The following is a 27,973-nucleotide window of genomic DNA, read 5'->3' as shown; positions in this document are numbered from 1 at the left end:
CAACATTTCAGTCCAAATGGTATCTGCAGAAGACAAGTTGGCAAAGAGGATTCTGGCAAGGAAAAAGCATGACAAATTGAAGAAAAAAGATAAGTTGCTATGGAATTTTCAAAACAAAATAATTCTCTTTACTCTCATTCTATTCATTTTAGGAGTTGTAACATGGACATTACTGTGGCTCTTCATTGGTGAGTTGCTGAAAGTTCATGCAACTCTATATATCATTATCGCCAATAGTACTTTCAGATGACTTTAGGATCTCAGTTGTCCTGAAGGCTGTTTCTAAAGTAAACATGGAAATTTTAAAATGGGGTCTGAAAAACTTTTGTCTTTGCTAAGACTTAACAAGTAATAAGAAAAGCTGGCTTTAGGGAGCGTGACTTTATTTCAGGGGTATGAAAAACATTTTAATGTGCAAGCTGATTTGCACAGACCTGACAGGTTTTTATGAGCTTGATTCCTCAGAAATTTTGCCTTCCATTGTGTTTCTTGGCCTTCTGATTCAGATAAGTACATTCTTTTTCAGAATGGATTTAAGGAAGTAAAAGGGGAGTAAATTAAATTTGTGTGTAATTAAGCATTAAAAGCTATGTTTTCCTCTTTAGGCCCCTGATACTAATACTGCCTAAGATACCTTAGAGATGCTTCAGAATCTGGATGTTGTTACTGCCTTCAGTTATGCTGGCTTGTTTGTATGGTGGTATCTTATCTTGTGTGTAGGTAACAGGAGCTCATTAACCATAATTTGGTACACATCTAGAACAGTTTGGCTATAAAAGTGTAGTGTTCTTTGGGTAGTTGTTTCAAACTACAAAGTTGATTAGGCCAAATAGATTAATTTGGTTTAGAATTTAATAAAAAACCTTCATTGTTATTAAAAAAAGGCTAACTGTCTTCTTTGTTTCTTGCAGTTCAGGCAGAAAACAAAGATGCATTGTATTTTGTTGGACTGTTTCGTGTTGCCAACATAGAGTTTCTTCCAGAATATAGGCAGAAAGAATCAAAGGAATTCCTCTCTATGGCACAGACTGTACAGCATGTGGTAAGATGCGCGGGCTGCTTGGTTAGCAAAAAAAGATCAGAGCTGTGGACAAGTGATGTTTAGATGCCTTTGAGGCTGCTGTGGTGTTCTTCTACCCCTTCCCTCTTGGAGGATTATGTGCAAGCGGTAGCTGTCTGGAGGTATGAAGGAATTGACTGCTTTCAGCTTGTTAATCGCAAACCGTTTTGAATGGATCTAGTTTTTACATTTGACTTAAAATTTTCCATACTTTCACCCATAAATTATGATCTGGGACTAAAATTCTACAAAAGTTCTTAAACTCAATTGCCACCTTTGAAACATCAAACAGACAAAATCTCAAAATTTTTTGCATTTACACTGGTATCTTCTGCCTTAAAACATCCATAATTGCCCTAGGGATCACAAACATATTTCAGACAGAAATTTACATTTCCTTCTAATACAAGGTATTCTAAAGACCATTATACTTCCCAAATACCTTGCATCAGTCAAAGCAAAAATAGAACTCTGGATCAATAGCTGCTCTCCAGTGGGAAGAAAGGGGTGAGGGGGAATCTTGGTTAAAATGGGAATTTGACTTTAAAGACATTTGGTGTAGGCAGCAAAAATACATTTTTGCCAGGAATGCTATCCACATAAGGATTCAAGTGACTGTATCAAAACTGCTAAACAAAACCAACAACAATAACAACAAAAAAAGTTAGATGAAATCAAGAAATTTTTCAATAATTACTAAGTTTTTGTCACCTTATAGTGTGAACTAATGTTCCTGTTTTCCAGCTCTTTCCAAGTCCTGCATATTAATCGTTGAAGTTCTTTTAGATAACAGTGCAGGGCATCACCTTTCCCTGCTATCCATGGAGCAGCTCTAATGTCCTGTATTTCTTGTGTCTTGTTCTTGTCCTGCCCATGTCATACATAGTGGAGAGAGGCAACAGGGAGAAGGTGTTGAGCTGCCAGTGTCACCACATCCTACTTGAACATTACTTGGAATTTATTTTTTTTCTGTGAGCTTTGCCTGAACTCATCAATGGATTTTGAATTGCTGAAACTGACAAACTCAACTGTTGACTAAAATTGTTAGTAGGGAAGTGGGGGATTTGGGATTTTGTTTGTTCTCCTCAAAACCCTTTTGTTACTGGCTTCTGGTCCAGAGACCCCAAGTGGTGGTAGAAAAACCTCTCAAGATAGGTTCTTTCCATTTGATAGTAGCAGTAATACATAAAATCTCTTGTACCTTAATCTAGAGCAAAATTGAGCTCTACCCACCTTATTTAGGCCCTTAAAATGATTGTTTAAACTTTCTGTTTCAAATGATGAAGGTTAGGGGTTAATATGGATGTGATTTTTAGTTTTTGCAATATTCTGTGTCATAGTCCTTTGCGCATAAGTTTTAATCATAAAGTAGCAGAGTGAGGTCCAAACAGCTTGAGGTACATGCCACCTTGTGGCTTTGAACAGGATGGGGAGAGGAAAGTTAATGTCACACCAGTATTATCACAGCCCAGCAACAGGGAGAATCAGGAGCTTGCTTTACCCAAAGACAGTCCTTTGGCAGGGAACAGGCAGAATTTTGCTTCTCCACGTTTTACACTGTTATTGGAAAGAAATATATTAATACTAAGATGTTGATGAAGAAAATAGACACAAAGGAATCAAAGTGCAAAAAATTCCATGGACACATTAAAAAAAAGATAATTCCTTAGCTAAGATTGGAATCAAGCACTGGGGTTCTCATCCAGGGAAGGTGTGGAGTCTCCATTCTTAAAGGTAAAACTGGAAATGGCCCTGAGCAATGTGGTATAGTCAACGCTGCTTTGAGCAGTGGGATTGTACTAGATGCTCTCCAGAGGCCCTTTCCTATCTTGGTCTTTCTATGATTCTGTGGGAAAAGCTGTGGTATGTGCTGTTCACTGCACATTAGTAACAACGCCAAAAAGCGTTGTGAGTGTGTGCACATTTTTTGAAGTTTGGCCTTAAGTTTTAGCAGCAGGATAGGGATGCTCTCTGTGTTTGGGATTTTCTGGGTGAAGGATGTGCATTGTTGTCAAAATTCATTTATATGGAAAGAGCATTATTATATATACCAACTGGCCATAGGGAGAAGATTTGTTGTTTCCTAGGAATACTGGATTTATTACAGATGCATTGAGGAGCTGGTCTGTTCATCTCCTCTTCTGCCTAGCTTGGCTGATGTATGTCTGGAAGTGTGTGCATGTTGCGTAATCTTGGTGGAAAATAGGTTGCTCCTAGAAAAGCCTAGGCATATAGCATCTCCAGGGGTAACTGGTTTTCAGAATGCTAAATCTTTATACTTTGTCTTTCAGATGAACTTGGTTTACACAACTTCTTCTTTCTCCAAATTTTACAAGCAGTCCACTGTCTCAGAAGTCAGGTAAAACTGTGGTTAAAGTAATTGCATTTCTGCTGGGCAGTAGGTAATGTAATAAGCCCACAAAACAAGCTTATTTTTAATAGTTATAATTCAATGTCTTTGCTATGTACTTGAACTGATAGCAAAATAGGTTTATAACCTATACCAATTCACTTAACAAAAGTAAGGCCAAACTAAAGTCATATAAACAGTTCCTTGTCTGCCAGAAATACAATGCAAGATGAACAGAAACAATGTCAATTAAGAGGTTTGGTAATCCTTTGGCTCATGTAGAAGTTTAACCACTTAAACATGCTGTTGGAGCACAACTCTGTGTTATTGATTAAATCACACATATTTTGTGAGTTATGTTACTGGAATAAAAGCATTTTCTACTTAAGATGAAGGAAATCTATGCAATAAAGTATTCTTACTCTAATATTCATGTTTGAGCTAATGTTAGAAGTTTAGTTAGTTTCAATCATCCAGAACCAAATACAGTTTTGGTTCAGAAACTGGACATTTTTGGGCTGTGTTTGATTTAAAGGTCATTCTCCCCACTAAGGAGGTAGAGATTAGTGTGATCATACATGGCCTCTAATGTGTTACCTAAATAGTCTAGGAATCATTTCCTACATACTGCAACACACAGTGCAGGGTGAAATACATACTACTGCAGAGCTCTGCATTTCTGGAGATGATAATTCTACTGTTTCTGTTCTACTATTTCTGTTTTGATCTTTAGGAAATAGTCTAGTTCTAATTCATGTGGAGACAATGTGATTTCCATAGAATCTCCACAGTTAGGAGCCCTCAGGAAATCAGCCTACTGAATATTGCCAACTGGATGTGAAGAGCGTGTTTTGGTGTTTTGAGATTTGTCTTGTTTGTTTGTTTCTTTAAGGGTAAAATATACATTCACTGGGTTAAAGTAATTATAAAATATGGAAATGAGCCATGCACTTCTGAATTTATGCTTCAGAAGCTTGGGCTAAAGAGTCTTGTCTTCAGAGGACTTCCAACAGGGTGGTGATAACCTGTGCTCTTTATTTCAGTAACAACAACAATGGAGGCCTTCTTATTCATTTCTGGATCGTATTTGTGGTACCACAGGCGAAGGGGCAAGTGCTGTGTGAGGATTGTGTGGCTGCCATTTTAAAGGATTCCATTCAGACAAGTATCATCAACCGGACTTCGGTGGGAAGTCTTCAGGGCCTTGCAGTCGACATGGATTCCATTGTCCTAAGTGGTTAGTACTAGAACATATCCTTGACAAAATACTTCATTAAGCAAATATTTTTACTTTGGAGTAGAAAATTCTATAAATAAACTAAAATCTTGATCCTACATCTCTAGCTTCTATCACTAAAATTGTAATAGAGGAAAAAAACTGTGAAGAAAAATAAAAATGAGATTTGAGGTCAAATCAAGGTACAAATTGTCCTTTTAAGCAGTGATTGCAAAACTTCCTGTATTGGGAGTCGTTATGTTCATAGTCAGGAGGTAAAATGGAGTCCTTTGTAGGCAGATTTGGGTTAGTCTGTGATTTTAAAACCATAAAAACACGAAGGGTTAAGGTGGACCCCTTCATTGAAAATGAGACTCTTATCACTCCTTTATCAAAGATTCAAGAACAGATTATAATAAGTTGCTCATTTGCTAAATAACTTTTGTGCCATTCCTGTCCGGGGACAAACTCACAACTTGTGATTCAAGCATATTTAATGTATTAAGCTACAAAATGTTTCATGACTTTCTATTCTAAGGGCATCAGCCAGAAAATGATGTCCAGGGTACCTCTGTCTCAGTCCTTCAACTGACTTTGATTGCTTAATTGCCATGCAGTATCTTCTTACCTCACCTCCAAAGCTGCTTGCAGAATTTTCAGAAATAAAGGGGGCTAGGGCAACCCCTCTCAATGAGAAAAGTGTTTTGTCCTGTGTGTTCAGTGTTAGGACCGAGGTGTGATTGAATTAAACCCTGAATTCTGGATTTCAGGCAAACAAGAGGACTCACACAACTCTTTTTCTATGCAGCAGGTCTTCGGTCAGATTATTGGTCAACAACAGGAACAGGTAATTCACCCTTTTGGCAGCTTCCTGTAGAGGAGAGGTGGAGAACAAAGCTTTTAGTTCATGACTTGGACTTAGATACTGTTCAGTGTTAATTTAAGAGGGCTAAATTCAGCCTTGGCATTTAAGTCCTGACTTACTAAAAGGATGACCAAGAATCTTGCATGTAACAAATATAGGAACTATCTACCTTTAATCTGCCTGGTAAATTTTTAGATGTACCTGGTGACATAGTAAGAAACTAACTAAATCAGGTGTTTGCTATTAATTGTGTTGACCAGCAGATTAACCTTTTCTTAACTGGACAGTAATGAATTTAATATGCTGAAAAAGAGCATGTGTTGTCCATACTTTTGTCCATTCTTTATTCACCTTAACTCCCTTTTCTCCAAGGTTAATGGTGAGTTATTCCTTTGAATGAATTCCCTAACAGTAATTACTTTAGGCAGTTGAGTTTTGCCACAGTTGTGGGAGACACACATTTTGTTTGTATACCTGCTTGGCTTCATTTTGTAAACCTCCCAGAAGGGTTCTTTTTCAGTGTGCAAAGCACTGAATAAGCAGGTCAAAAGTACAGTACATCTACCTTCAATAGTACATGGAGCAGGCATCTAGAAAAAAGGTGCTACTAGGCTGAGCAATAGTACTGCACCTCTGATGGGGACACCTGCTAAGACTCTGTTGTGCCAACAGTTATCAATCAGCTGGGGTGTGTTGGCCTCCCTTGCTACTTGACACAGACTGACTCTTCATCTTGAGAAATCTCAATTTTTTGGTTTTTCAAGGGCTTTATATCTTTCCATGTTTGTGTTTTTCTTTCCTGAAACATTTGGTTGCACTTCTACCTGTGATTTTTCACTTCTGTTACCTTGTAAAGGTTTTAGTTTGCATTTTTTTTTTTTTTTTTTGGAATCCAACTACTTTTGCCATGCAGCCAAGTCAAGCTCTGCTAGTTCTGAGGTCCACAGGCAGACTTCAGGTCACAGAGCATGGTCCAATGTTTATATTGCTAACAGCCCATAATTTCTCAAAACTCAAGTCAAGTTTGCTATATCATTCATTTGTATAAGCCTCCCAATTTAAACTGCAAAGCATAACAATATTGGCTTCTATCACATCTCATTAATGTGCATTTTATTTCTCTAAAGAGTTTTACGTATTGGTGTTTATTTGCATAGCAATTTCATTTCCCATTTCCGTGTTCCAGGGTGGAGAAGTTAGCACAGTTGGAACGTGGTTCCAATTTATTCCAGAATGCAGCCCCTAAAAGAGAAGAAATTAAGAAGAACGCAACACAAATATTGTTGCTAAGGCTTTGTAGGACTTACATGGTGTCTTTTACACAAAGGGAGAAGAATGACCTGCCATATTCTAGACATCTTTCAGAGACTTTGTATAGGTACCCACAGGTTTCAGATGGTATCTGTGGGAAGTGTGGAGTGGGTATATAATGAAGTTTGGGGACAAACAGCATGGATGGCCACAGCACATGAGAATCTTATACTGGTGCAATTTTATTTGCTGGGGTTCTTTGGCTGTGTCTGTTTAGGACTATAGAATATGATGCAGAGGTAAAAGTGAACATGCAGCAGCACAAAATGAATGAGCATTGGCAGGCTATATTTTGAGAGCAATGGGTATGAACTTTGGGTATGGAGATGAACCCAGTGTTTGGTTCAGGCACAGAATGGAGTGCAGATTTATTGAAGAGTGGTGCTGGAGAAGGGACTTGTGGACATCCAGCTCATGTGAGGTTCTTGCATTGCCATAATATCTGATTGTGCTGGGTTTCCTTGGGTAAAGACTTTATCCAGCTTTGGTTTCAAGCCAGCATGCTTCAACTACTTGTAGTTCTAGAGTCAGGTCTGTATTTGACTGTGCCCCATAGCAGCAGCGACCTTATCCCATTATTAATTACTTAGTAGAAATAATGGTAGTTACATATAATTTTAGAGATTATGATCAAAGTTGGTTCTGCTAAGGGTGACTAGATAAGCACAAATAACTATTATAAAAAAAATGTTGTTGTGAAGAGATAAGAACAAGGAAGAAGGAAGAAGAATTACTTAAACAAAGCTTTTAACTGTAATTCATTTAAATGGAATGTGACCCTTACAGATTGTTCATAAACATTCATAGCATTAGTTTCATGTTACATTCAATCATAGTTTCAAGATTGTAATTTAAAAGTGGAAGCTGGACAAAGCCTGCCACTTCCTGTCTTGATTAGCTACTGGTTAAAAGGTCAACATTTAATTTGAGTCAACAATTGGTAGTAAACTTTCACAGTGCTCTTAATTGGTGTTCCATGATGGTAACTATTTGAGAGACTTATGTTTGTAATAGGCAGAAATTAGAGCAAATACTCACTTTTGATCTTATTCTCCCTAATTTGCATTTTTCTTCCTTCTCACCTTTTTAAAGAGCTATGTTAAGAGTTTTAGACATGACCAAACAAAAATTCCCTAAGCATTTTGCTGACTGCTAACTGCAATATTGAATTGAAATAAAGACCTCAATATATTTTATTTGGAAATTGCAGTTGTTCCCGCTTAATTGGAAAATTGGATGCAAGTAGGGTAATATTTTTATTATCCTTGTCTAAATTATGACAAATTTTTACCCTTTTTAAAATAAATGTTGTGTAGGGTAAGTTGCATAATTTTTATTTCCATTGTTTCCATTTGTTTCCAGTGTTTCCATTTCTAATGGTGATTTCTAGCACAGCAAAAATTTTCAAGACTGGGCAGAAAAAAGTCCTGGTCTGAATTCATTTTGATCCTGCTTTGAGCAGAATGTTAAGCAAGAAAACTCCTAGCATCCCTTCCAAACTAAAGGACTTGGTGAATCTGAATTTGTTACTAGCACTTCTAGCTCGTGTCATGATAAAACATTGAGAACCCTGACACTTGATCAATAAAAATCTGGGGGCATACAGACATGCAACTGTATTTTTCCTTTGATTTTGTTTTATGTATTTTAAATATCCTAATGTCCGCAGGGGCAAGCAGTACATTTATGCTTTGAAAGTAGATGAGTATGTCCCAGTGAAGAATTAAGTAATTTATCCTTTAGAGACTCTGCAGAACTTTAACTGCAAATTGTACAAAATGGCACTGCTTTAGTGCAAATACCCTGCAAGAAAATACCCTGGCAACAGCACTGTTGGCCATGCTCTGTACTTGTTATAAATAGACTGTTCTTGGACCACAGAGTTTTATCTAAGATGAAAGCAGTGAATGACACAAACAGCCAGAAAGGGAGGCTTCACAAGGTCAAAGGGGAATGGTTTTAACCTGAAAAAGGATAAGTTTGGGTTTAGGGTAAGAAAAAATTCTTTATTGTAAGGGTGGTTGCACAGAACAGCTGTAGATGCCCTTTGGACGTGTCTGAGGCTGGGTTGGATGGGGGTTTGGACAACCTGGTGGAGTGGAAGGTATCCCTGTCATGACAGAGAATTTGGAACTAGATCATCTCTTACAACCCAAACCACTCTATAATTCTATTATTACTTTGTTTTCCAAGTTAGATATGCCTTCATAATTTGCTTTAGTTTAACACAAGTTTTAGGGTTTTTTGTTTTAATGCCATGTGGATTTAGGAGTTTTGGAGTGATTGTGTCCAGTGTTGAAAATGTGACATTTTCACAGGAACAAATTGCATGTATGATCTCTATGCTGACCAACTACATGAGCACTTTCCTCTGGATACTCAAGCTACCTCAGAGGGAACAATCTGCTATTTTAAGCTTATTGCCTCTGTGGGCCACCTTGTCCGCCTTTCCATAGTATCCCTTCAGATTGAAGCAGATAACTGCATCACTGATTCGCTCACCATTTATGATTCTCTGATGCCAATCAAAGATAAGATACTCTATCGGTGAGTATAAATTTCTATTAAGAATTAATTGACAACTTTTGGGTTTTTTTCTGAAGACCTATCATCTTCATTTTTTGGTTAGTTTGGTTTTGTTAAAACTGTTCTGATCTTCATGTATTACTCACACAACACCTGACAAATTAAAATTTCTTGGATAAGTTATCTTGCTAATAAAAGGGAAAATTTTCTTCAATTTTTTCTCTTTTTTTTTTCAACTGGAGTGCATCTTCACCTAGCTACAGAACTATGAAAAATTTGTGCACTACTGGGCAAAAATTTCTGTTTCTTATCAGGAAAGAGATGCTGACTGAAAGAGAATGTCAAAATTTCCTCCCTTAAGCAAGCTACTCTGTATTAAGATTAGTGCTTTTCAGATAAAGACTGAAGTTCTGAAACTAAGTCTTGTGATTTTCACTAACTGGCACTCACTAGTTCAGTGCTTTTTTAATCTGCTCTATTTGTTTAGAGGGCTATGAAAATCTTGACTTGAAGCTGTGATGGGTTGAGGGATGTGGACTACCACTTTTTTTCTTGGTCTTCTCTCTCTTTATTGATCCATTATGCTCGTTTAGGAACTTTTTCTTTTAAATCCCTGATAATTAATTCCAAAGGACTCTGTAAGTCAAAAGGAAACAGCACCACCTCCATGAAGAAGGCAAATGCTCAGCATTTTCACCTCTGAAACCTTTTCTCTGCTATTTCAGTCTGTGGATAAGCCTCAAAACTGGAGCATTGACTTTTCAGTCCTTTTTGAGAGCTGTCCTGTACTAATCTGTATTTCCAATTGACTTGGATGGTGTTCACTCACATGTTAGTATCTGTAGAGGACTGAAGATGTCTGCTAGGTAATGCATATGGAAAGTAATATTTTTTTTTTTTTAATGAGAGTACTTGATTTGCTTAGGTTCTTAATTTCTGACTTGAAGAATAACTTTCTTGTCTTTCCCACTCCCCAATAAGAAGATAACACTGTTGGTCTAATAAAATAAGATTTTACTTCAAGCTTTTTGTTAATTTTTTCTTCATTCATTTTTACTGGGAGTGAAGGCTGGAAGTCATCATCTCATAGAGTGAAACATTCCATATTAATTTTCATGCCATTTCCTTCATTTTTGTAAGAAGAATTTCCATTATTGAGTTTTAAACTGCCCTTGTAACAGGTACATTTTTGTTCAAGAGCATGGAGATTTGACTGGACTTTGAAGGAGGTAAGATCTGAACCAGTGGAAAATTTATGCATAGAGTGAGAATAATGTGTTAATTATGTATTTGCTCTTCTTTCTTCTCCCTCAGAGCCTGTGAACCAGCTGATTCATTGGTGTCACTTGTGTCCACAAATAATCTCATGCTGGTAATATTTAAGGCAGCACAAGTAAAGGAGCAAAAGGAATTCCATGGCTATTTTGAGGTCATTACACAAGAAAGTAGGTTTGTTCTGTGTTTGGAAGTGTGTTTATTATATTGTTTCTTCTTCTGAAGTGTCTGTCATGTTTCTGACTATGGCAAAATGATTCCTGTATCTGAGTTTCTCCTTTTTACAAGTGCCTGTCTCCCTTTCACCTTCTTTGCATTACTCCTATTGAGTAATGTAATCCGATCAGACTGGTTGTGAAGTATGAATAGAAGAGGCTGAAAGCAGCCCTGAATTCAGTTGGCGAGGACTGCAGTGTGCCAGTAGATGGGGCTATTATTTCAGGTGTAGGAGTGGTCGCCCTTCTGCCTTGGGACTCGGGGATCATGTTAGAAGCGGAAGGATGACAGCACTAAAAACTGCTTCCAGAAAACAAAACTTCAGTTGCTTTGTCTGAATTTGCTATCAGTCCCTGCCTCCTCAGGAACACAAAAGAGTCTGTAACGTTTGTGCATCAAGCTCATGTCTTTATTGCTTTAATCTTTAAGAAATGCTGAGATCATAATCACAAATAGTGCAAGGAATATCATGCTAGTGGCCCAAGAAAAATCTCACACAACTCAGTGCAAGGAAATTCAAGCTGCTAAAAAAGATGCTGCATACTTTTAATGTTGAGTAATTAAGCATTAAAATATCTTAATAAAAAATATGCTTAATAAAAATATTAAGCATAAAAACATGTGATAAATTCTCCATAATAATTAACTTCAAGATCTATTCTGCATGGGCTGTGGGTTGGTTGGTTGGTTTTCTTTAAGTTCAAGTTGAAGTTTTCTTTGTTTCTCTGCGTGTGCAAGTTTGTCTTTAATGAATTCCGTAAATCCATTGAGCTGTCATCCAAGAAAGTTTGGTTTCCAGGAAGCTGATTAGTTTAGTATATTGTCTACTTCACTTCTAGTTAGCTGCTTTCTAAGACTAGAGGTCCCTGTGTAGTACTGCAGTGTGGATGTATTGGCATTCTTGTTTGCAAAACTGTCTTCAGTGAAGTAAAATAGATTTACAGTGTGTTCTTCTGGTCCTGCAGAGACTAGCACTCATCCCTGGATCTTTACAGCCTTTGTCTTCTGTGTGCACTATTGGGAAGGGTCCCTTTTTACAACTTGAATCCAGCTAAACATAATTCCTGACCTGCCCAGCTTTGCAGTGACAGACTTCTGATAAATTTGGATGCTTTAGCCCACTGAATAGCTTTACTGAAAGTATATTAAGGTTTGCCAAATTTTGCCTCTTTTAATTTTTTTTCCCTAGGGTGTGGGAAAGCAATAGTGACAAAAGAGGAAACTGGCTATGAAGGGAGAATCACAAGTCCATATTACCCAAGCTATTATCCTCCAAAATGCCTGTGTGCATGGAACTTCCAGGTAGCGTTATTCTTTCTCTCTTAGGCACTGCTGTGTGTTTTGGCCACATACAGCTTAAGTAAAGCAGAAGTTATTGAATTGGCAGTAACCTACATCCTCACAGATGCAGTAGTTTAAAGAAATGGTATTGCTGAATAGCTGGCTGTGCTCAGGTGTTTTGTATCAGTTTTTTCTCTTTCTGTGCACTTGTTTTTAAGGAAGAGAATATAGTATCTAAGCTGTCCTATTACAAAGGTGAAGAGTTAAGAGTTTTGATATTAAGCCTGCAGAATTACTTCATGGCAGGCAATGTAAGACTTGAATGTTTTTAACTCTTCTCTTCCCACCCCCAGAAATCTGAATGAAAGGTATGTACAAAAAGCCTAACCTAGTTATTACTGCCACTTCTCTGGTATCTTTTCATATGCCTAATATATTTAATTTGTCTTCAGAATGGTCTGTCCTATCAGCACAATCCTGTGCTGTTTGTTTAATTTGGTATCCTTTTTCTGCATCATTTCATGTACTCTCCTGAAAGCAAATTGCTGAAAGTTGATGTTGTTTTAAAGTACTTCTGTTTTCTCTGACATGAGTGTTTCCTTATCAGTGCTGCTGAAATAAGGTCTCTGACAGGCTTTGCTCTTCAGTGTTTTCCTCTCTATGGAATGTAGCAATGGATATGATAAGATCCACTTTTTACCCATCTTTCTGCTTATGGTACTCATGACTTGTTAATCTAGTGACTGACTACAATGAATAACAGCAATATAAATGAAGTCCAGCTAGCCTACAGCCTCTTCCTCTTCTAAAATGATGAAGTGATTTTTGGAGGGCTAAATTTACAGTCTTCAGTTCACCCTGGACTTCTGATAGAAAGGTTTATTGCTCAAACCAGTTTCATTTTCAGTGTTGTATTTTTTTGCAATATTGAAAATTTGCTCATTTCCCCAGTTATATTTTCTGTAAGAGAGAGGGAGAAAAATTTTCATTTCTGGTTTTTTGCCCTGAATCAGTTCTTGTTTTTAAATGAACACTTCTTTGCTGTGCAAAAAAAGGTTCTGTTCCTTTTTATGAAAGCAATTTCCAGTTAAGTATGAACACTTGTGATTTTGCTGGGTTTAGAAATGTTCTGTAAAATGTGAAAGAATGCATGGCTGCGCAGGTGCTAGCAGAAGACTATAATAATGTGGTAGAAGTAACTCCTAGCATTACAAATGTGACACAAGTATTCCAGGCAGTATCTTAACTCTAAAAATCCTCTGGGGCTCTGTGTCCCTACACAAGTAATTTGGATGTGTTTGAGTGCTTTGATCTTGATACAAAAGCTGCTTTCTATGGCCAGTGGCTCTCTAAAGATGAGAAGACTATTGGCTAGAGGGGGAGAAAGCCTGCAGCTGTGGTGGGCCTGTGTCAACCCTAGACTCAGGACTGAATGCTGGCAAGTGTGTAAAGTGCTGGCTGTTGAGGTGGTGAAGCCAGCACAGCTCCCAGAGTGTGGCAATGCCAAGCTCTGTAATTCCTGAAATACATTTATACACTTTTATGTTCTATGCCCACAAAAGGAAAAGGAAGACTGCTTGCACTATCTTTCTTGCTCACAACAGACTCCACAGAAGAGCCTTGGTATAGCTCTGAAGTTCCATAACTATACCATTAGTGAGAAGAATATTAAAGGCTGTGAGCGAGGATGGTGGAAAATTAATGAACACATGTAAGTACTCTGCATGGATTATTAATGTAATGGTACCAAATAAACCATCACATTACTACTGCAGCTCACTCAAAAAGCTTCCACAAGGACAGAAGTAATTCACTGGGGTGTCCTACCATTCTTTCATTTTAGCTGATGATGTAACAATCCTTATAAAATATGTGTGTGTATATATATATATACATATACATATATACGTATATATATATATACACACGCACACACACACATATATATATAAATATATATTCTACTGAAAAGTACCAGAAAGATGAAGACAAGAGGCTGTGGTACTCTGGAGAGAGAGAAATGGAAAGAGTTGGATGAAGATTGGTGTCCTGTGAACTCTAAAATAAATCTGTGTATAAATCTGTGTTTTCTGGGGCCACTAAACAAGGTCCGGTTAAAGCCCTTTTAAGTGTAATTTAATTCTATGATTGCTCAAGAGGACAATGAATCTAATTAACTTTTTGGTGAAAGCCATTGCAATGAGATGATTTGGAATAGAACTATAACTGCTTCCTCATTCATGTCACTGACTCTTGAAAGAGAAACTGCACGAAGTAGCTTTCAAGGAACCACTGTTTTTGAAGTATTTTTTATTAAAATATTGCTGCTGGTTTTTAATTAAGATGCCACTGCTTTCCCAGCATATTGTCCATCCATGCTTTTCTCAGATTCAAAGTCAGTATCTTTAGAATACAGGATGATGAGGCAAGGCTAGATTTAAAACATCCTTTTTTTTTTTTCCTAAACTTCATTCAAATGGGAACCTCAGTAAGATTAGTCTTGAAACTTAAGTTTCTGAACTCACTACTGGAACTAAGTGAATTAGGCCCTTAAGAGTACAATGAAAGAATAACATACAGAAGAAAAAGCTTCATCTGTTCTTGAACAGCATGTTGTATTTATAGAGCGAAAATTCAATTTGAATCTCCTACAACTGTACCTTGATGGTAATTGGTTGCTGGACTAGATGAGTACATAAAAACACCAGTCAAACACACCACACGTAGTCTGTTTGTGTGATTTTTGGGGGTCTTTTTACGAAATAAATTGAAAGATTTCTGCTATTTGGGATGGTTGAGATAAAAAACAAAGGCAAAATCTGGAGAAAAATATTATAATAGGATCATACTGAGGAATTCTCTGACAGAGAATCCTGAAAGAATATGAGCAGCTTTTTGACAAACCTGCCAATTATGCGTTCCACAGAATCAAATGTCCATGGTATGATTCTTAGAAGTTCACTCAGGGTTACTTTTGAAGTACTGCACAAGAACACATGTTCCTGCTTTCTGCTGCAAGTTGCTGGCTATAGTTATAGATCAAGACGAGCTTTCCTTTGAACAACTGTTTTTCATTCAAAATAAGGCTTTTGAGCTTTTGATTTTTCTGTCCTATATTAACTTTTGAAGGGGAAAAAATATGACTTCAAGCATGAAACGTGGTGATGTGGGGTTTTTTTGTTTGTTTTTGTTTTCCAAATTTTAATTGTTAATGAAATGGGGTGGGGGGGTGTGGGGGGGGCAGGCAGGGGACCCCCATTTTTCAGCCTCTTGCAGTTGCAGCCTACGGGATGTTTATTCTGCTATCTTAGATAAAAATGTTTAAGAACCTTTGGGATACTGATATGAGTAAACACTGTGAACAAGCAGGTGGTGCAGATAAGGTTCCATCAGACCTCTAGGGACAGCTTTCTCTAACCAGAGACACTCAACACGACCATGCAGTTCTTCCTTGTCTTTCTTCCAGTGAACATACTGCCTTGTCAAAGAAGTTACAGCTGGTGAACTTCTTACTTAAAATTCTCAGAGGCAGGAATACCCAGGAGTGTCTTATGAGGAGACTACCAGAGCTTTATGTGAACACAAAGGTGCTTTATTTGTCTTAAAACTGTTAGTGCAATATCCCCTTGTTTCTGCTACAGCATGCATGAATTTGCTCATCCCCTGAAAAATTATCCTACTCACTTCTCCAACATATGGGCAGGATCCCCTTAATCAGTTTCTCTCTGGAGCAATGGCACAGAGTTACGGATGGTGCTTTGCAACTTCTATTTGCCCTGGACTTGTATATATGACCAGTAAAACACCAGCAAAAGGCTCCTGAGGGCCTGTATCTTTCTTTTACCAATCCCATGAGCATATGGCCTTTCTCAATGTACAAAGGAGATGTACCTGTTCCAGCTTTTCCAGAGATGGGCAGTAATTTCTTCTGCTTTTGGTGAGATGAATTTGTTTTATTTGTCTGAGAAGGGCTCAATGCAGACTTTAACCTTTGTTTGTTTGTTTGTTGTTTGTTTGTTTGTGGCTTTTTGTTTGTTTGGTGTTTTTTATATTGCTAGGGTTTGTTGGAAGGAAGACTGTGTCAGTCATTGGCAGAAGAAGAAATGTAGAAAATGTCTGTGAGCTACTTGAAGGGAATCAGACTGGTAAACAGCATTTTGCTGTGAACTTGACAGGCTGTTTTAGGTTGGGAGCATTGGTGACAAACACTAAAATTGGTGACAATTAGACTTCCTGTTATAGGAAGTCTGCACTCAACACTGATTGATTTGGTGGGTGGGTGTACTGGTTTGAAGGCAAACCAGCAGGAGGAATTAGCTTCACATGAATATTTTGCAAGAGCTTCCAGGTCAGAGATACAATTTAATAGGAAAATTGCAATAGAGCCAACACTGAAGAGGTACAGAAACACCGGCCTAAACAGAGGAAGTCAGAATACGACCTGACACCCTGTTGGTGGCTACTAAACTACAGTAGTAGTTGGCTACACCAACTAAATGGTGGCTGCAGTGCCATTGGAGGATGGATACAGCCTTGTCGAAGCAGTGATCCTGTGAAAAGGTCTCCTCTTTCTCTGGAGATCCAGCGGTGGCTGTCAAGAGTCCTCTGGGTATCAAGTGGTGGTATTGTGGTGTCCCAAGCCCCAAATTATATACAGGCAGGACTGTTTGGTACATCCCCCAGGGCAGGGAATTCCACAATGGGATAATGTAATTCTGTGAGTCATTCTGGGGAGTCCTTGACTTAGCAGAGTTGGCCCCCTCAGAGTGGTGACTGCCTCCCCAGAGGGAGTTATCAGTGTTCTCTCATTTTAACAGCTCACATAGATGGTAGTAGAAATATGTACTTTTGGTTACACCTTACATTGTAACCCAAGACTGTAGTTAGTGGGTTTTTTTGAGGTTTGGGGTTTTTTGGGTTTTTTTTTGTTTTGTTTTTGTTTTGTTGGTTGGTTGGTTTGGGGGGTTTTTTGTGGTTTTTGTTGTTGTTTGGTGGTGTTGGTTTTTTTTTGGTTTGCTTTTGGTGGGTTTGGTTTTGGATTCTGTTTTGGGTTTTGGGTTTTTTGGGGTTTTTTGGGGGGTTTTGAGGGTTTGTTTGCTTGCTTCTTTGTTTGGGCCTTCTTTTACAATTAATTTTCCTATAGTAAGAAGTTGTAAAATTAACTCAGACTTTTGTATCTGCTTCCAGGATGTCAAAGAGAAGTCTTATTTTTAAAATTGTTTTCTTCCTTTATTTTTCACATTGCTGGAACAGATACCCCTAGATATGTTGACAAGATGTTTGATTTTAGTACAGTGAAATAGGGCGTACATGAAAACATATGAATGTGTCCATTCCTTTTGGCAGACCTCACTGGGATGCTCAGGACACTGAGGCAACATCTGTTCACATGGAAATCACTGAACAATTTTTCTCCATTCAGTGACATGAAGAGTAGTCCTGGTGCAATGTTTTATGTGGAAAAATACACAAGGGGAATATTTACTTCTGGCTAATAGTCCACTGCTCCATTTAACAATACAACAATCCATTTTTTTCTTTTGTTCTTTCTGTGCATTTTGTTGTCAGTGAGTGACCTTGTACTGCTGTCAAACAAGTGTGTGTGCCAAGTCTGCTAAAAATCAATACAGCCACTTGTGCTCTTAAATCTACTTAAGATTCATATGTACTTTTATTTTGGCAGGAATATTAAAGCCAGATGTTTTTCTTTTAAGTGTTGCATTTTTGAGGCATTTTAGTTGAGCAGAGGAAGGAGTCTTTATTTCCACTTCTGGAACAACCTGTACTGTTGATGTTCACTGATATACTACCTCTAAAACAGTCTCCAATTTTAAAATAATGATTCAACAACCTTTCCCTTGTCAAAGAGGCTTTGTTTGGTTGTGGGTTTTTTTTGCTTTGGGGTTTGTTTTTTCTTCTTTGCTTTTTTTAATCTAGTTTTTTTGTGGCCCACCTCCAATCCCCTGGTAGAGAATGGCATATTTGATGAAAGGAACATTAGAAATTCATTTAAAATGGATGGATTAAATATTTGCTGGCATCAGAAAATACTTAGGTTTCTCTGAATCAAGTGGCACCTAGGCAGAAGTCCAAGGAACCTCTTTGCCAAAATAGCAATTAAAAGTATATGTGCACCCAAGGCATTCTTTTTAGGACTATTTATTTGAAGGTGGGACATTCAGAATAAATTTCTATAATGTTAATGGTGGATGAAGGCTGGGTAACTACTGAGAAATAGTTTTGGTTATGGTTCTTAATTAATGTATGGGAGCTGACTGTATTTCTGAATTTCAGTGGTGTTGACATTTAAATTGTATATAAGGCAGTTTTCCCGTGAAGGCTGCTCTAGAACTCCCCTGGACACTTTCAGGTACTGTGGTTACTATGTTGATCACCAAACAGTGTTCCACGTTACAAGTTCTGCTGTCAGCGTGGAGTTGCAATGCAGTTCCAAGGTCTCTGAGAAGCCCCTGCTGGTGGAATATGGCAGCTATAACATCGACCAGCGTAAGATGGACTTTATCTCTTTCAACCCCTCTTTGCATTTCAGATCTGTGAAGTAGCATTTTTTGGGTCCAGTAGGACCTAATTAAGTTTATGCAGGAAATTACCTGTTGGGCTTCAGTTAATTTTCTTTTCTAATCTCTCTAAGTCAGATGACTAGCAAACAAAGAACCTTTCTAGGCTGTGCATCTAAGGTTTGCGGGCATGTGCAGCATGCTCTGCTTTCCTGCATGCACACTGTTCTCTTCTGCACAGTTCTCAAAGCTTCCTGCATGACTATAACCATGGTGAAATCAGTTGAAGTCTGTTCCTGTTTGTTTTAATCCCCAACAGTTTGTTTGCAATGTTTCTATTGCTATAAGGATTATAGGTAATGAAAAGAGTACCAAATAACCATCTGCTTATTTCAGTGTTTCCATGTATTTATATACAGTGTGTGCAAATCTGAAATCTGAGCTGAAAAAAACAGCTCAAAAAATTAATAAACTCTGAGACCTTGAGTTTTTCCAGTCTGTAAAATACAACCTGTTTACTGGTACTTTTTCACCTGTGTTACTCTTATATATTCTTTTTAAGGTGGTAGAAAAGTAGTGTTTTCTAGACATAGTTACTTGTCGCATTAGAGGAACTCTATTCAATATGTATATGTAGAGTATGTAAAAAGAGGAGAAATTTGATTATTTTAGTTTATAAGGCAGAATTATGTAGTTCATACACCTCCTCAACACAGGTTATTTACCAAAGTTGCAAAGTACTACAAATTTGAGTTTTTGGAAGTGAGATGTCCTTTAAAACAAAGATGGCCTTCTAAGTAGTCTTGTGTTGCACCATAAAACACTGGCTTATTTGTTCCAGCACTAGAGAGCCTGTGGTACCATATTCCAGGAACAGCTGAACTGGAACTTTAGAGATATTTTTTTCCTCTTCTTTAAATCCCAGTTTTCAACATTTGAATTCAATTTAAGTGCTGGCAATATATACAGACTATTAAATTTAAATCAATTTTATTGTTCCTTGGAGCAGCTTAGTGACTGTAAATTGAAACAAGATGGCAATATTTGTGAAAAAGAAATCTTGAGGTTTGGTTGCTTGGTTTTTTTGTTGTTTTGTTTTTTTTTTTTTCCCTTTTTCCCATGTCCAGCATGTCCACTTGGACATTTCAAGTGTTCTACTGGCTTATGCATCCAGCAGATGCAGCGCTGTGATGGCATAAACAACTGCTTCGATGAAAGTGATGAACTCTCTTGTGGTTTGTATTCACTTATTAGAGATCTTGACTGGAAAACAGTGAATGTATTCTCTAATCTTAGAAGGCAGCTGAAACAAGGTGAAATTTTTTAATGAGAATAACAAAATATGTTTTCATCATCCTTTGTACATCTGGGTACAGACTATCTGTCAGTCTCTTGAATGCTTAATTCATAGCTAATTGGCAAGGGACAAAACCAAGAATAAAGACGATATGCAGTGGAGAGCACGAGGAAGAAATTTAGATGTGCAGTAATAGCTGTAGTAGGATGTATTTTCATATGTGATAAAAGCTGGCAATTATTAATGAAGTTCTGTGCCATTTTGATGTGAGTTTTTTTTGTGGGGGAACAACAAAGAGGGGTTCACAGAGTAGATGAGAGTGACACTAAGCATCACCACCTGGGGCACTCACTGAACTCCTTTGTGCTCTAGTTTGTCCATGCATAATGTGGCACTGATGCCCATCCTTGTATTGGAATGTATTGCCTTGTATTGCCCATCCTTGAAGGAATGAATGTTGTATCCAGACATAGTCAGAAGGGGATGTGTTAGCACTTACAGGAATGCTTCTGTACCTGATTTGGCTTATATTTTTAAAGTTGTCCCTGAGTGGAACTGTAACTCCAGCTTTGCAATACAGGACAACTTGCTTGCCTGCAATGGAGTAAGTGATTGTGAGAACGGAAAAGATGAGCAGAACTGCACCCACAGTAAGGCTGTTCTCCTGAATAACTTTTCTCCTCTCTTTTGTCATCTGTCCATTCCTGACTTGAATTCTGGATGCTGCATTCAAAAGGTTAAGAGGCACTGTCAAATCTCACTTGGGCTATATAATTCTGTTTAATCCTTCTGATACACTTAGAAACAAGCTGTTACAGATTTTAAACTATTTCTTTTTAATAAGCCCATGAACATCTGTTTCTGCAAAATACTGGCAGAAGAATTAAGTATTTCAGGTGCATGATGGGAATCTAGGGATTTAAAAGGGAAGCTGAGATTTTATCTCTTTACTGCATAATCTGTGCAAATTAATTCCTAGATCCATTTTACCATCTGTAAAATAACTATTAAAATGATAGTTTCTCTGTCATATTTTTCAGGGTTATAAGGTTAGCAGAAGCTGTAAATTTGGCATTAGACAAATAAAAATTTTGAATCAGAACTTTCTTGAACTTTTTAGAGTAAATGGATGCTGTGACCGATGGAAGGGTCTTATGAAAGGGAGCACAACTGCAAAGTTCTGCAAGTAACTTTATAAAAGAAAACTTTTTTACTCCTCCCACAAGACAATCTGTTTAAATGATTACAGGATACTTCTGTGCATTGACAAGAAAAATGGATTGGGTTTGAGTGCATTTATTGCAAGTCACAGGGAAACAGGAAAATGATGAGGTTTGGGCGTTGCTGTTTTACTGGATATGTAGTTAATAAGGCTAGTTAATGATACTAGTTTAAAAGGCTGCTTTCACTGCAGTCCTTCATTTCACATTTAATACTGAAATACAAAGGAGAGCTCCTTTCCAGAGTACTGGATGTTTTCTCTTGCTATCCTTACACTCTAAATCTAATTTTCACTATTATATCTGTATGTGTTAGTGCTGTGGGAAAGGATGGGAAGAAAACTTTGTTTGGACTTGGCCAAGTAAATGCACACCCAAGTACAGATGCAGTTCTATTTGAATAGCTTATTCTCTTTAGAGGTTAAGCCATCCCCACCAAAGTGCTTTTTTTGTCATATTACTTCCTACCTACTAATATATGCACATCTTCTATCTGTGCAGACATGTCTTCGTGTATTAAGCTGAGCCAATGGTTGTTTTGGTTTTTTTTCCTCACAACTATTTCAGGTATTCCCTGCACCAACCACACATTCAAGTGCAGGAATAACATTTGCATTAGGAAACAATATGCAAGGTGTGATGGGACTGTGGACTGTGTTGATGGAAGTGATGAAAGCAGCTGCAGTAAGTTCCTTTCAAATATTCATCTTTTTGAACTTTGAACTTTTTACACAATAAAGACCTTTATTTCTTCCTGTTTTGGAGTGGGTACAAGTCAGGCTGCAGGTACTAAATTTTTATTGCATTCTCTCTGCGATGGTTGGGTAATGATCAGCTATCAGTTTACCACAGATCTAGTTTCAGAACTTGCTAGGTTCTTGTGGGAGGGTGGGCTTAATGTTATGGGGAGCCTTAAAAAGCTGTACTGCTTATTGCAGCTGTGCTGAGGATTAGGGCATCAGGGTTAATTACAGAATGAACTTAGTTAGTTGGGGAGGCAGCAACTTTTGTTGTCTGCAGCAATGCCAGGCATTTCATTGAAGTTGAACTGTATTTGGACTTCCAGAGTGATACGGCTGCAATGGGAAAAAAACCACAAACTTTTCATTTCTCTGATTCTTCCAGATGGTGAAGACCCCAATACTTCATAGCATCAAGTCAGGTTCTACTCTTAAATCTTCCTAAAGTAACCTCTGTGCAATCTTTTAAGTTTGTTTTGATGTAAAGCAAACAGATGATTGTCACTGCAATAGCAATAAAAGTGGGGTTAGGATTAGTTGCTTAAACTGAATGGTCTCAAGTATATTACATAAGATGGATGTGTTGGAATAAGTCCAAAGGAGGTTTGTGAAGATATCTGTGGGCTGGAGCACCTCTCCTATGAAGACAGGTTGAGACAGCTGGGGTTGTTTAGCCTAGAGAAGAGACAGCTTTAGGAAGAAGGCTCCTTGTACCTTCCAGTACCTAAAAGAGCCTACAGGAGAGCTGGAGAGGGACTTTTCACAAGGGCGTGTAATGATAGAACAAGAAGGAATGGCTTTATAATAAAAATGGGTAGATTTAGATATAAGGAAGAAATTTTCCACTGTGAGGGTGGTGAGGCCCTGGCAGAGGTTGCCCAGAGAAGCTATTGATGCCTCATCTCCGAAATTGTTCAAGGCCAGGCTGGATAGAACCCTGAGTAATCTAGTTTAGTGGGAAGGTGTCCCTGCCCATGGGAGGGGGAGTTGCAACTAGATGATCTTTAAACTCCCTTTCCAAACCAAACCATTTTAGGATTTTGCCTGACCCTCAGCTGTCTCTGGCTTGCTGCCTGTATGACAAATCTGTCAGCACTTGCCTTGGATCCAGTAGGATGTCTTAAGAGACTAGCCACATGCCTATTTTTATTTGGAAACATTAAAGCTACATTTGACTTTCTGGATGTGTTCAGGAAAGGATCCAGAAATATTAACACCTGTGTTTGGGAGCGTGGGACTAAAACCCCTGAGCAGATGTGCAAGCACTAGGGATGGAGAGAGACTCTACAGAAGGGTCTTTCTTCCTTGCTTTTCCAATTAAGAGTTCAGATTTTTGTGCTGATAAGACATGACTTCTTCACCTGTTAGTATTATACATTGTCAATCAGTCATATCCATACAAAATAATGATTGTACCACCTTGTTTTCAAATAAATATCCAGTCTCCACATACATTTTTCTTGTATCATTCCCACTGTTTTGGCAAGAAGTGTTTTGATGATGTTGGATTTCTTTCTGGTTGGTCTCTTTTCAGGTCAGGGTTGGCAGTATCAAAAAGAGATGAGGGTTTGCCTATTTGTATATATTCACTGTGATGCTTATTAAATCAATGGATCCCTTGACATTTTTGACACAAGAAATATTTCGGGCTAATTTCTGTAGCAGAGATGGAAAAGGGACTCAGTAAAATTTCCAGACTGGTGCCTTTTTATGGAGTCATCTCTGATTTCACTGATAGAATAGAATAGCCAAAGAGAGAAGTTTTATTATTATAAAAGAGGAATGACATAGATTACAAAATATTTCAAAGTGTAATATTCTTTCATGCCACGTGTGGGAAGCCCCCTCACTAAAGGAAAGTACTGGAAATGGGGATTATAACCTGAAATATCTCTTGCAGGTTGTGGCAGTAGCAAGATCAGCAACCTCATCCCTCGGATTGTGGGTGGCTCAAACACTGAGGAAGGTGAATGGCCCTGGCAGGTCAGCCTTCATTTTGTGGGAGCTGCTTACTGTGGAGCATCAGTGATATCGAAAGAATGGCTTGTGTCTGCAGCCCACTGCTTTCAAGGGGGCAAGTAAGCAGTCTTCCCTCTATATTGGTCCCAAACATGGCCAGAATCCACAAGTGCCTTTAGGTTCCGGAGTTTGAACTGCATGGAGGTGCTGTGTTCTGTTTTTCCCAGCCCTGCTGAGAGTGACTGTTTTGAGGTACTTTTTTAAGACAAAACATCTTTGTTTGCTCCCACCCAGGCTGGCTGACCCCAGAGCATGGCGTGCCCACCTGGGCATGCAGATGCAAGGCCGTGCCAAGTTTGTGTCTGCAGTGCGGCGGATTGTAGTGCACGAGTACTACAACAGCAGGAACTATGACTACGACATCGCGCTGCTGCAGCTGAGCACACCCTGGCCGGACACCATGGGCCACCTCATCCAGCCCATCTGCCTACCTCCCTATTCCCACAAAGCCCGCAGCGGGGACAAGTGCTGGATAACAGGTTGGGGCCAAAAGCAGGAAGCAGGTGAATTTTATTCCTTCCATTGATATGATTTTGTTACAGGAGCCTTCACAGGTGGGGCAGTGTGCATGTACCTTCGTACACTCAGGAAACTTGGCTGCTGGTCCCACGCATCTGAATGTCATCCATATTGTGTTGTTAGTGTAGGGAGCTACACTTACACCAAAATATCACAGGGTTGTCTTTCCCTTCTTTTCCCTTCAGAGGTGTGGGACACATGGTGTGGTTTCTCTTTGGGCTGCTGGTTAATCATATGTAAAATTAAGAAGCTGGTTATTTGAAAGATAATGTAATGTCTCAAAAAAAAAAAAAAGGAGGGTGTATTTTTTCTTTTCCCCTCTATTCCCTTTGTCAGCTTCTATAATACAAGTGCCAAATCAATCTTTTATAATTTCAAAGTATACTTTATTACATACTAGCTCTATCAAATCCTAAAATAAAGTTTCATTATGTAAACCAGTGCTTGCATATCTGAGTATGTGGGTGAGGGCTTTTTGGCTATAACCAGATTTTGAAAGGATCACCTGGTGATGAGATTGGGCCTGCTGTATGGAAAGGAGGGGAAACTTTAGTTCAATTCTGTTATTATTAAGTTATATACCTTACAAAAAAGAGGTGTTTCACCAAATCTTTCAGATGGAAAGAAGCAAATGTGGAAATTGATTCTTTATGCTGTGAGAATTTGCATTCTGAAACTGACTCATAATCTTAATCTTGAATTTGGCTCCTTCATATATGCTGCCCTCATGGCAAATCTATCATGTGATGGTCTAAATATCTTTTAAAATTCAGTTTCCTTTTTGAAATAAAAAGAGAGCAAACGAAGAAATCCTGAGATGTTTTGGAGAAAAAAACCAAAAACAAAAACAAAGAAAAAACATTTTGGCCAATCCTAGTGATTATGTCATTGTATTTTGTGTGTCTGAAGGACCCAGATCACATTAACCAACTGACTGATAGTTTGAAGAGGCTTTCTGCTCTGTTGCAGTTAGTTGTTTGGAATCTGGAATAAATCAATGGTCAAAAGTATCTATGGATATTTTCTAAAGACTTCTTGTTTTATATTTCAATAGATGAGTAAAATGCTGTTGAATTTGTTTTCCAGATGATGAAGGTTCAGCAGTTCTTCAGAAAGCAGAGATAGAAATTATTGACCAGACATTATGTCATTCCACATATGGGATTATCACAGCTAGGATGTTTTGTGCTGGGCTATCATCTGGGAAAAGAGACGGGTGTAAAGTATGTACCTCAGTGAACTCTGCAAAGAACTTATCTGGTCTTTCATTGCTGCATGAGGAGGTGTAAAGTTGACTGGCAGACCACTCTGTGGTCAATATGTTTCAGTTCTGAAAAAGAGCAATATAAGTATTGCCTGTCAGCAAATCTCTTCTGTGGGTGATTTCAGAGTTCTGCTGCTTTATGTGCATGAGTAACATCGCTAAATTTCAGTTGCAGGCCAAGAGCCAATCAAACTGTATGTCCCAATAACAAGTTGAAATCAGGCAATTTTCAGCATAATAGGTTCTCAGCTGAAAAAAAAACAAACTGAGAAAGTAGCTTGTGTCTTTTCAGAATCCCTCACCTCCAACTTGGAACTACAAGACTGTATGATGAGATGCAGACAATTAGGCATAAATTTGCAAATGTAAGATATTTCTGATCTGGAAAAACTGAAAGATGATAAATGTAAAGTGCTGAATTTACTTCTAGTGAAAAGTAGTAAAACCCCATAGATATGCTGTATACATCTATAAGACACTTAATATTACAGATCTTATATGCCATATTGTATTATAGTATACTTATATAAACCATACACATTTACTGCTGAAATAATAATAAGACAATTTTTTTATGATGGAGATCTGGAATCTTCAAGATGTCCTAACTTTCACTGATCTACATAAAAATGAGTGAGCCTACAATGGCTGAGGGAGTATAATGCTCCAGCTGTTTTTTAGAGGTTAGTGAGGCCATTGATATTAAGTATTGTTTTCAGTAACTGGAGAATTTGTTTATTTATGGCCACTCAAGATATTGCCAGGGAAAGACATCATTTTGGCTACATTTTTGTAGAGGTAAATGATTTGTGTCTGTGTCTGGCAGTTGTTAGAGCTAATCAAATTGTGGTATTCCTGTTTTGTGAAAAGTGCTGGTGTTCTACTTTTGTCCTAGGAATGAAGGAGAAAACTCTCAAATTTTACTCTCTAAATGTGAAATCTTATTTGTCATGGAAGGAAAAAAAGTCATCTAAATTCTTGACCTTTTTTGAGGCAATTCAATCTAATCCTACTCTGAGGAGTGAGTAGCACCTTAGCACCTTGGAAGAGGTCCCTTCCAACCTGCATATCCCAACAACCTATAGAGTGAAAGCAAAATAGTTTTCTTGCTCTAACAAAATATTCATCTAGCAAGAAGGCACTTCTCTTGCAAAACATCTGAATTTTGCCAAATGCACCTTTTGCTTTTAGAAGTTGTTTCTTGCACCCAATATTTTGGTAAAGTTTACTTTGCCACTGGGTGTCTTTCAGACATGGTCTGTGTATGGCAGAGCCTTACAGGGAAGTATCAGCTTGGTCCAAGGAATTTTCCCCACATGGTGGCAAATGGTTTTATACCTGATGGTCCGCCAATGTATTTCTAAAAGAACATGCTGTAAAGGAAGAGTCCTAGTTGCTTTGTCCTGTATTACAGCATGATGAGATCCTGTAAAAAATTTTGAAGTCTAGAACAGACTTAATTTTAACTGCTCTAATTACAAAGACATTATGGGCCCCTAAACATTATATGCTGACTGGTATCTACCAGAGGACAATCCTTAGGCTCATTTTCCTTCTTTAAAAAAAAAATCAAGAAAAAACCCAACAAAAAACAATTTAGGGATTCCATCTGTTTCCATTTACCTTTAATTTGAACTAAGTCATACAATTATTAAATACTTAATTGTATTTATCTTATTTAAAAATATTTTTTAAAGTGTACTATTTTTGAGTTTTAGTGTGTAACCTATGAATGTGCATACATGTTACGTAGCAGATTTGGGGTTTATGGTTAAGTATAAGGTTAGGGGGAAAAAGTGAATTTCAAATGTAGTCCATGCAAAGTAATATTTTTATTAGTGTCTTTAAAGAGTGAGAATTACCTTCTCTCTTGTGAAAGAGCAAACTTTGGTAAAACTGCGCAATGCCATCTACTTGAAAAAAACCCCTATCAATTGTTTGAACTATCTGAATTTGAAAATATAATCACTGGAATTATGCAAAATATCTCCTGTGGATTTTTCCCCAGTTTTCATAATTCATGTTGTAAACACATATAACTCGATACATTATTTTTAGGGTGATTCTGGTGGACCACTGTCATGTCAAAGCAATGGAGATGGAAAATGGTTTTTGACTGGCATTGTGAGCTGGGGTTATGGATGTGGAAGACCAAATTTTCCAGGTGTCTACACAAGAGTGTCAAATTTTGCACCATGGATACACAAATATGTGCCTTCAGTCTTGTAACTTGAAAACTGTTTCCTTGGAATAAAACATGTCCTGGATATCTTCATTAAAACCATATTTGGAGGAA

The 27,973-nt window shown here is 37.9% G+C and overlaps 1 protein-coding gene across 2 annotated transcripts; it reads left to right on the top strand.

The window, feature by feature from the left end:
- Positions 1-27,973, top strand: TMPRSS7 (transmembrane serine protease 7). 2 transcript variants are annotated; one of them, XM_071433439.1, is made up of 18 exons: positions 1-188; positions 912-1,042; positions 3,352-3,419; positions 4,454-4,647; positions 5,435-5,473; positions 9,121-9,349; positions 10,643-10,773; positions 12,009-12,121; positions 13,705-13,811; positions 18,471-18,607; positions 19,746-19,853; positions 20,455-20,651; positions 21,703-21,819; positions 22,261-22,297; positions 23,776-23,953; positions 24,129-24,397; positions 25,500-25,636; positions 27,736-27,973. In XM_071433439.1, exons 1-18 carry the CDS (start codon positions 17-19, stop codon positions 27,904-27,906), a joined length of 2,535 nt encoding a protein of 844 aa, XP_071289540.1. In that variant the 5' UTR covers positions 1-16; the 3' UTR covers positions 27,907-27,973. The 2 variants fall into 2 exon arrangements, with proteins under 2 accessions (XP_071289540.1, XP_071289541.1); XM_071433440.1 differs by lacking the exon at positions 22,261-22,297 and having other exon boundaries at positions 20,455-20,565.

The sequence above is a fragment of the Agelaius tricolor genome, unplaced genomic scaffold (assembly GCF_023055355.1).
Source record: "Agelaius tricolor isolate 1412-34295 unplaced genomic scaffold, bAgeTri1.0.p SCAF_9, whole genome shotgun sequence".
In the NCBI taxonomy this organism is placed as follows: Eukaryota; Metazoa; Chordata; class Aves; order Passeriformes; family Icteridae; genus Agelaius; species Agelaius tricolor.
The sequence above is the reverse complement of the archived record's forward strand: the minus strand, read 5'-3'. Positions and strand labels throughout refer to the sequence as shown.

Coding starts and splice junctions, on each gene's coding strand:
- TMPRSS7 (XM_071433439.1), top strand. CDS start 17: ATGGTATCTGCAGAAGACAAGTTGGCAAAGAGGATTCTGGCAAGGAAA. Junction 189..911: donor ATTACTGTGGCTCTTCATTG/GTGAGTTGCTGA, acceptor TGTTTCTTGCAG/TTCAGGCAGAAAACAAAGAT. Junction 13,812..18,470: donor TGGAAAATTAATGAACACAT/GTAAGTACTCTG, acceptor GGACACTTTCAG/GTACTGTGGTTACTATGTTG.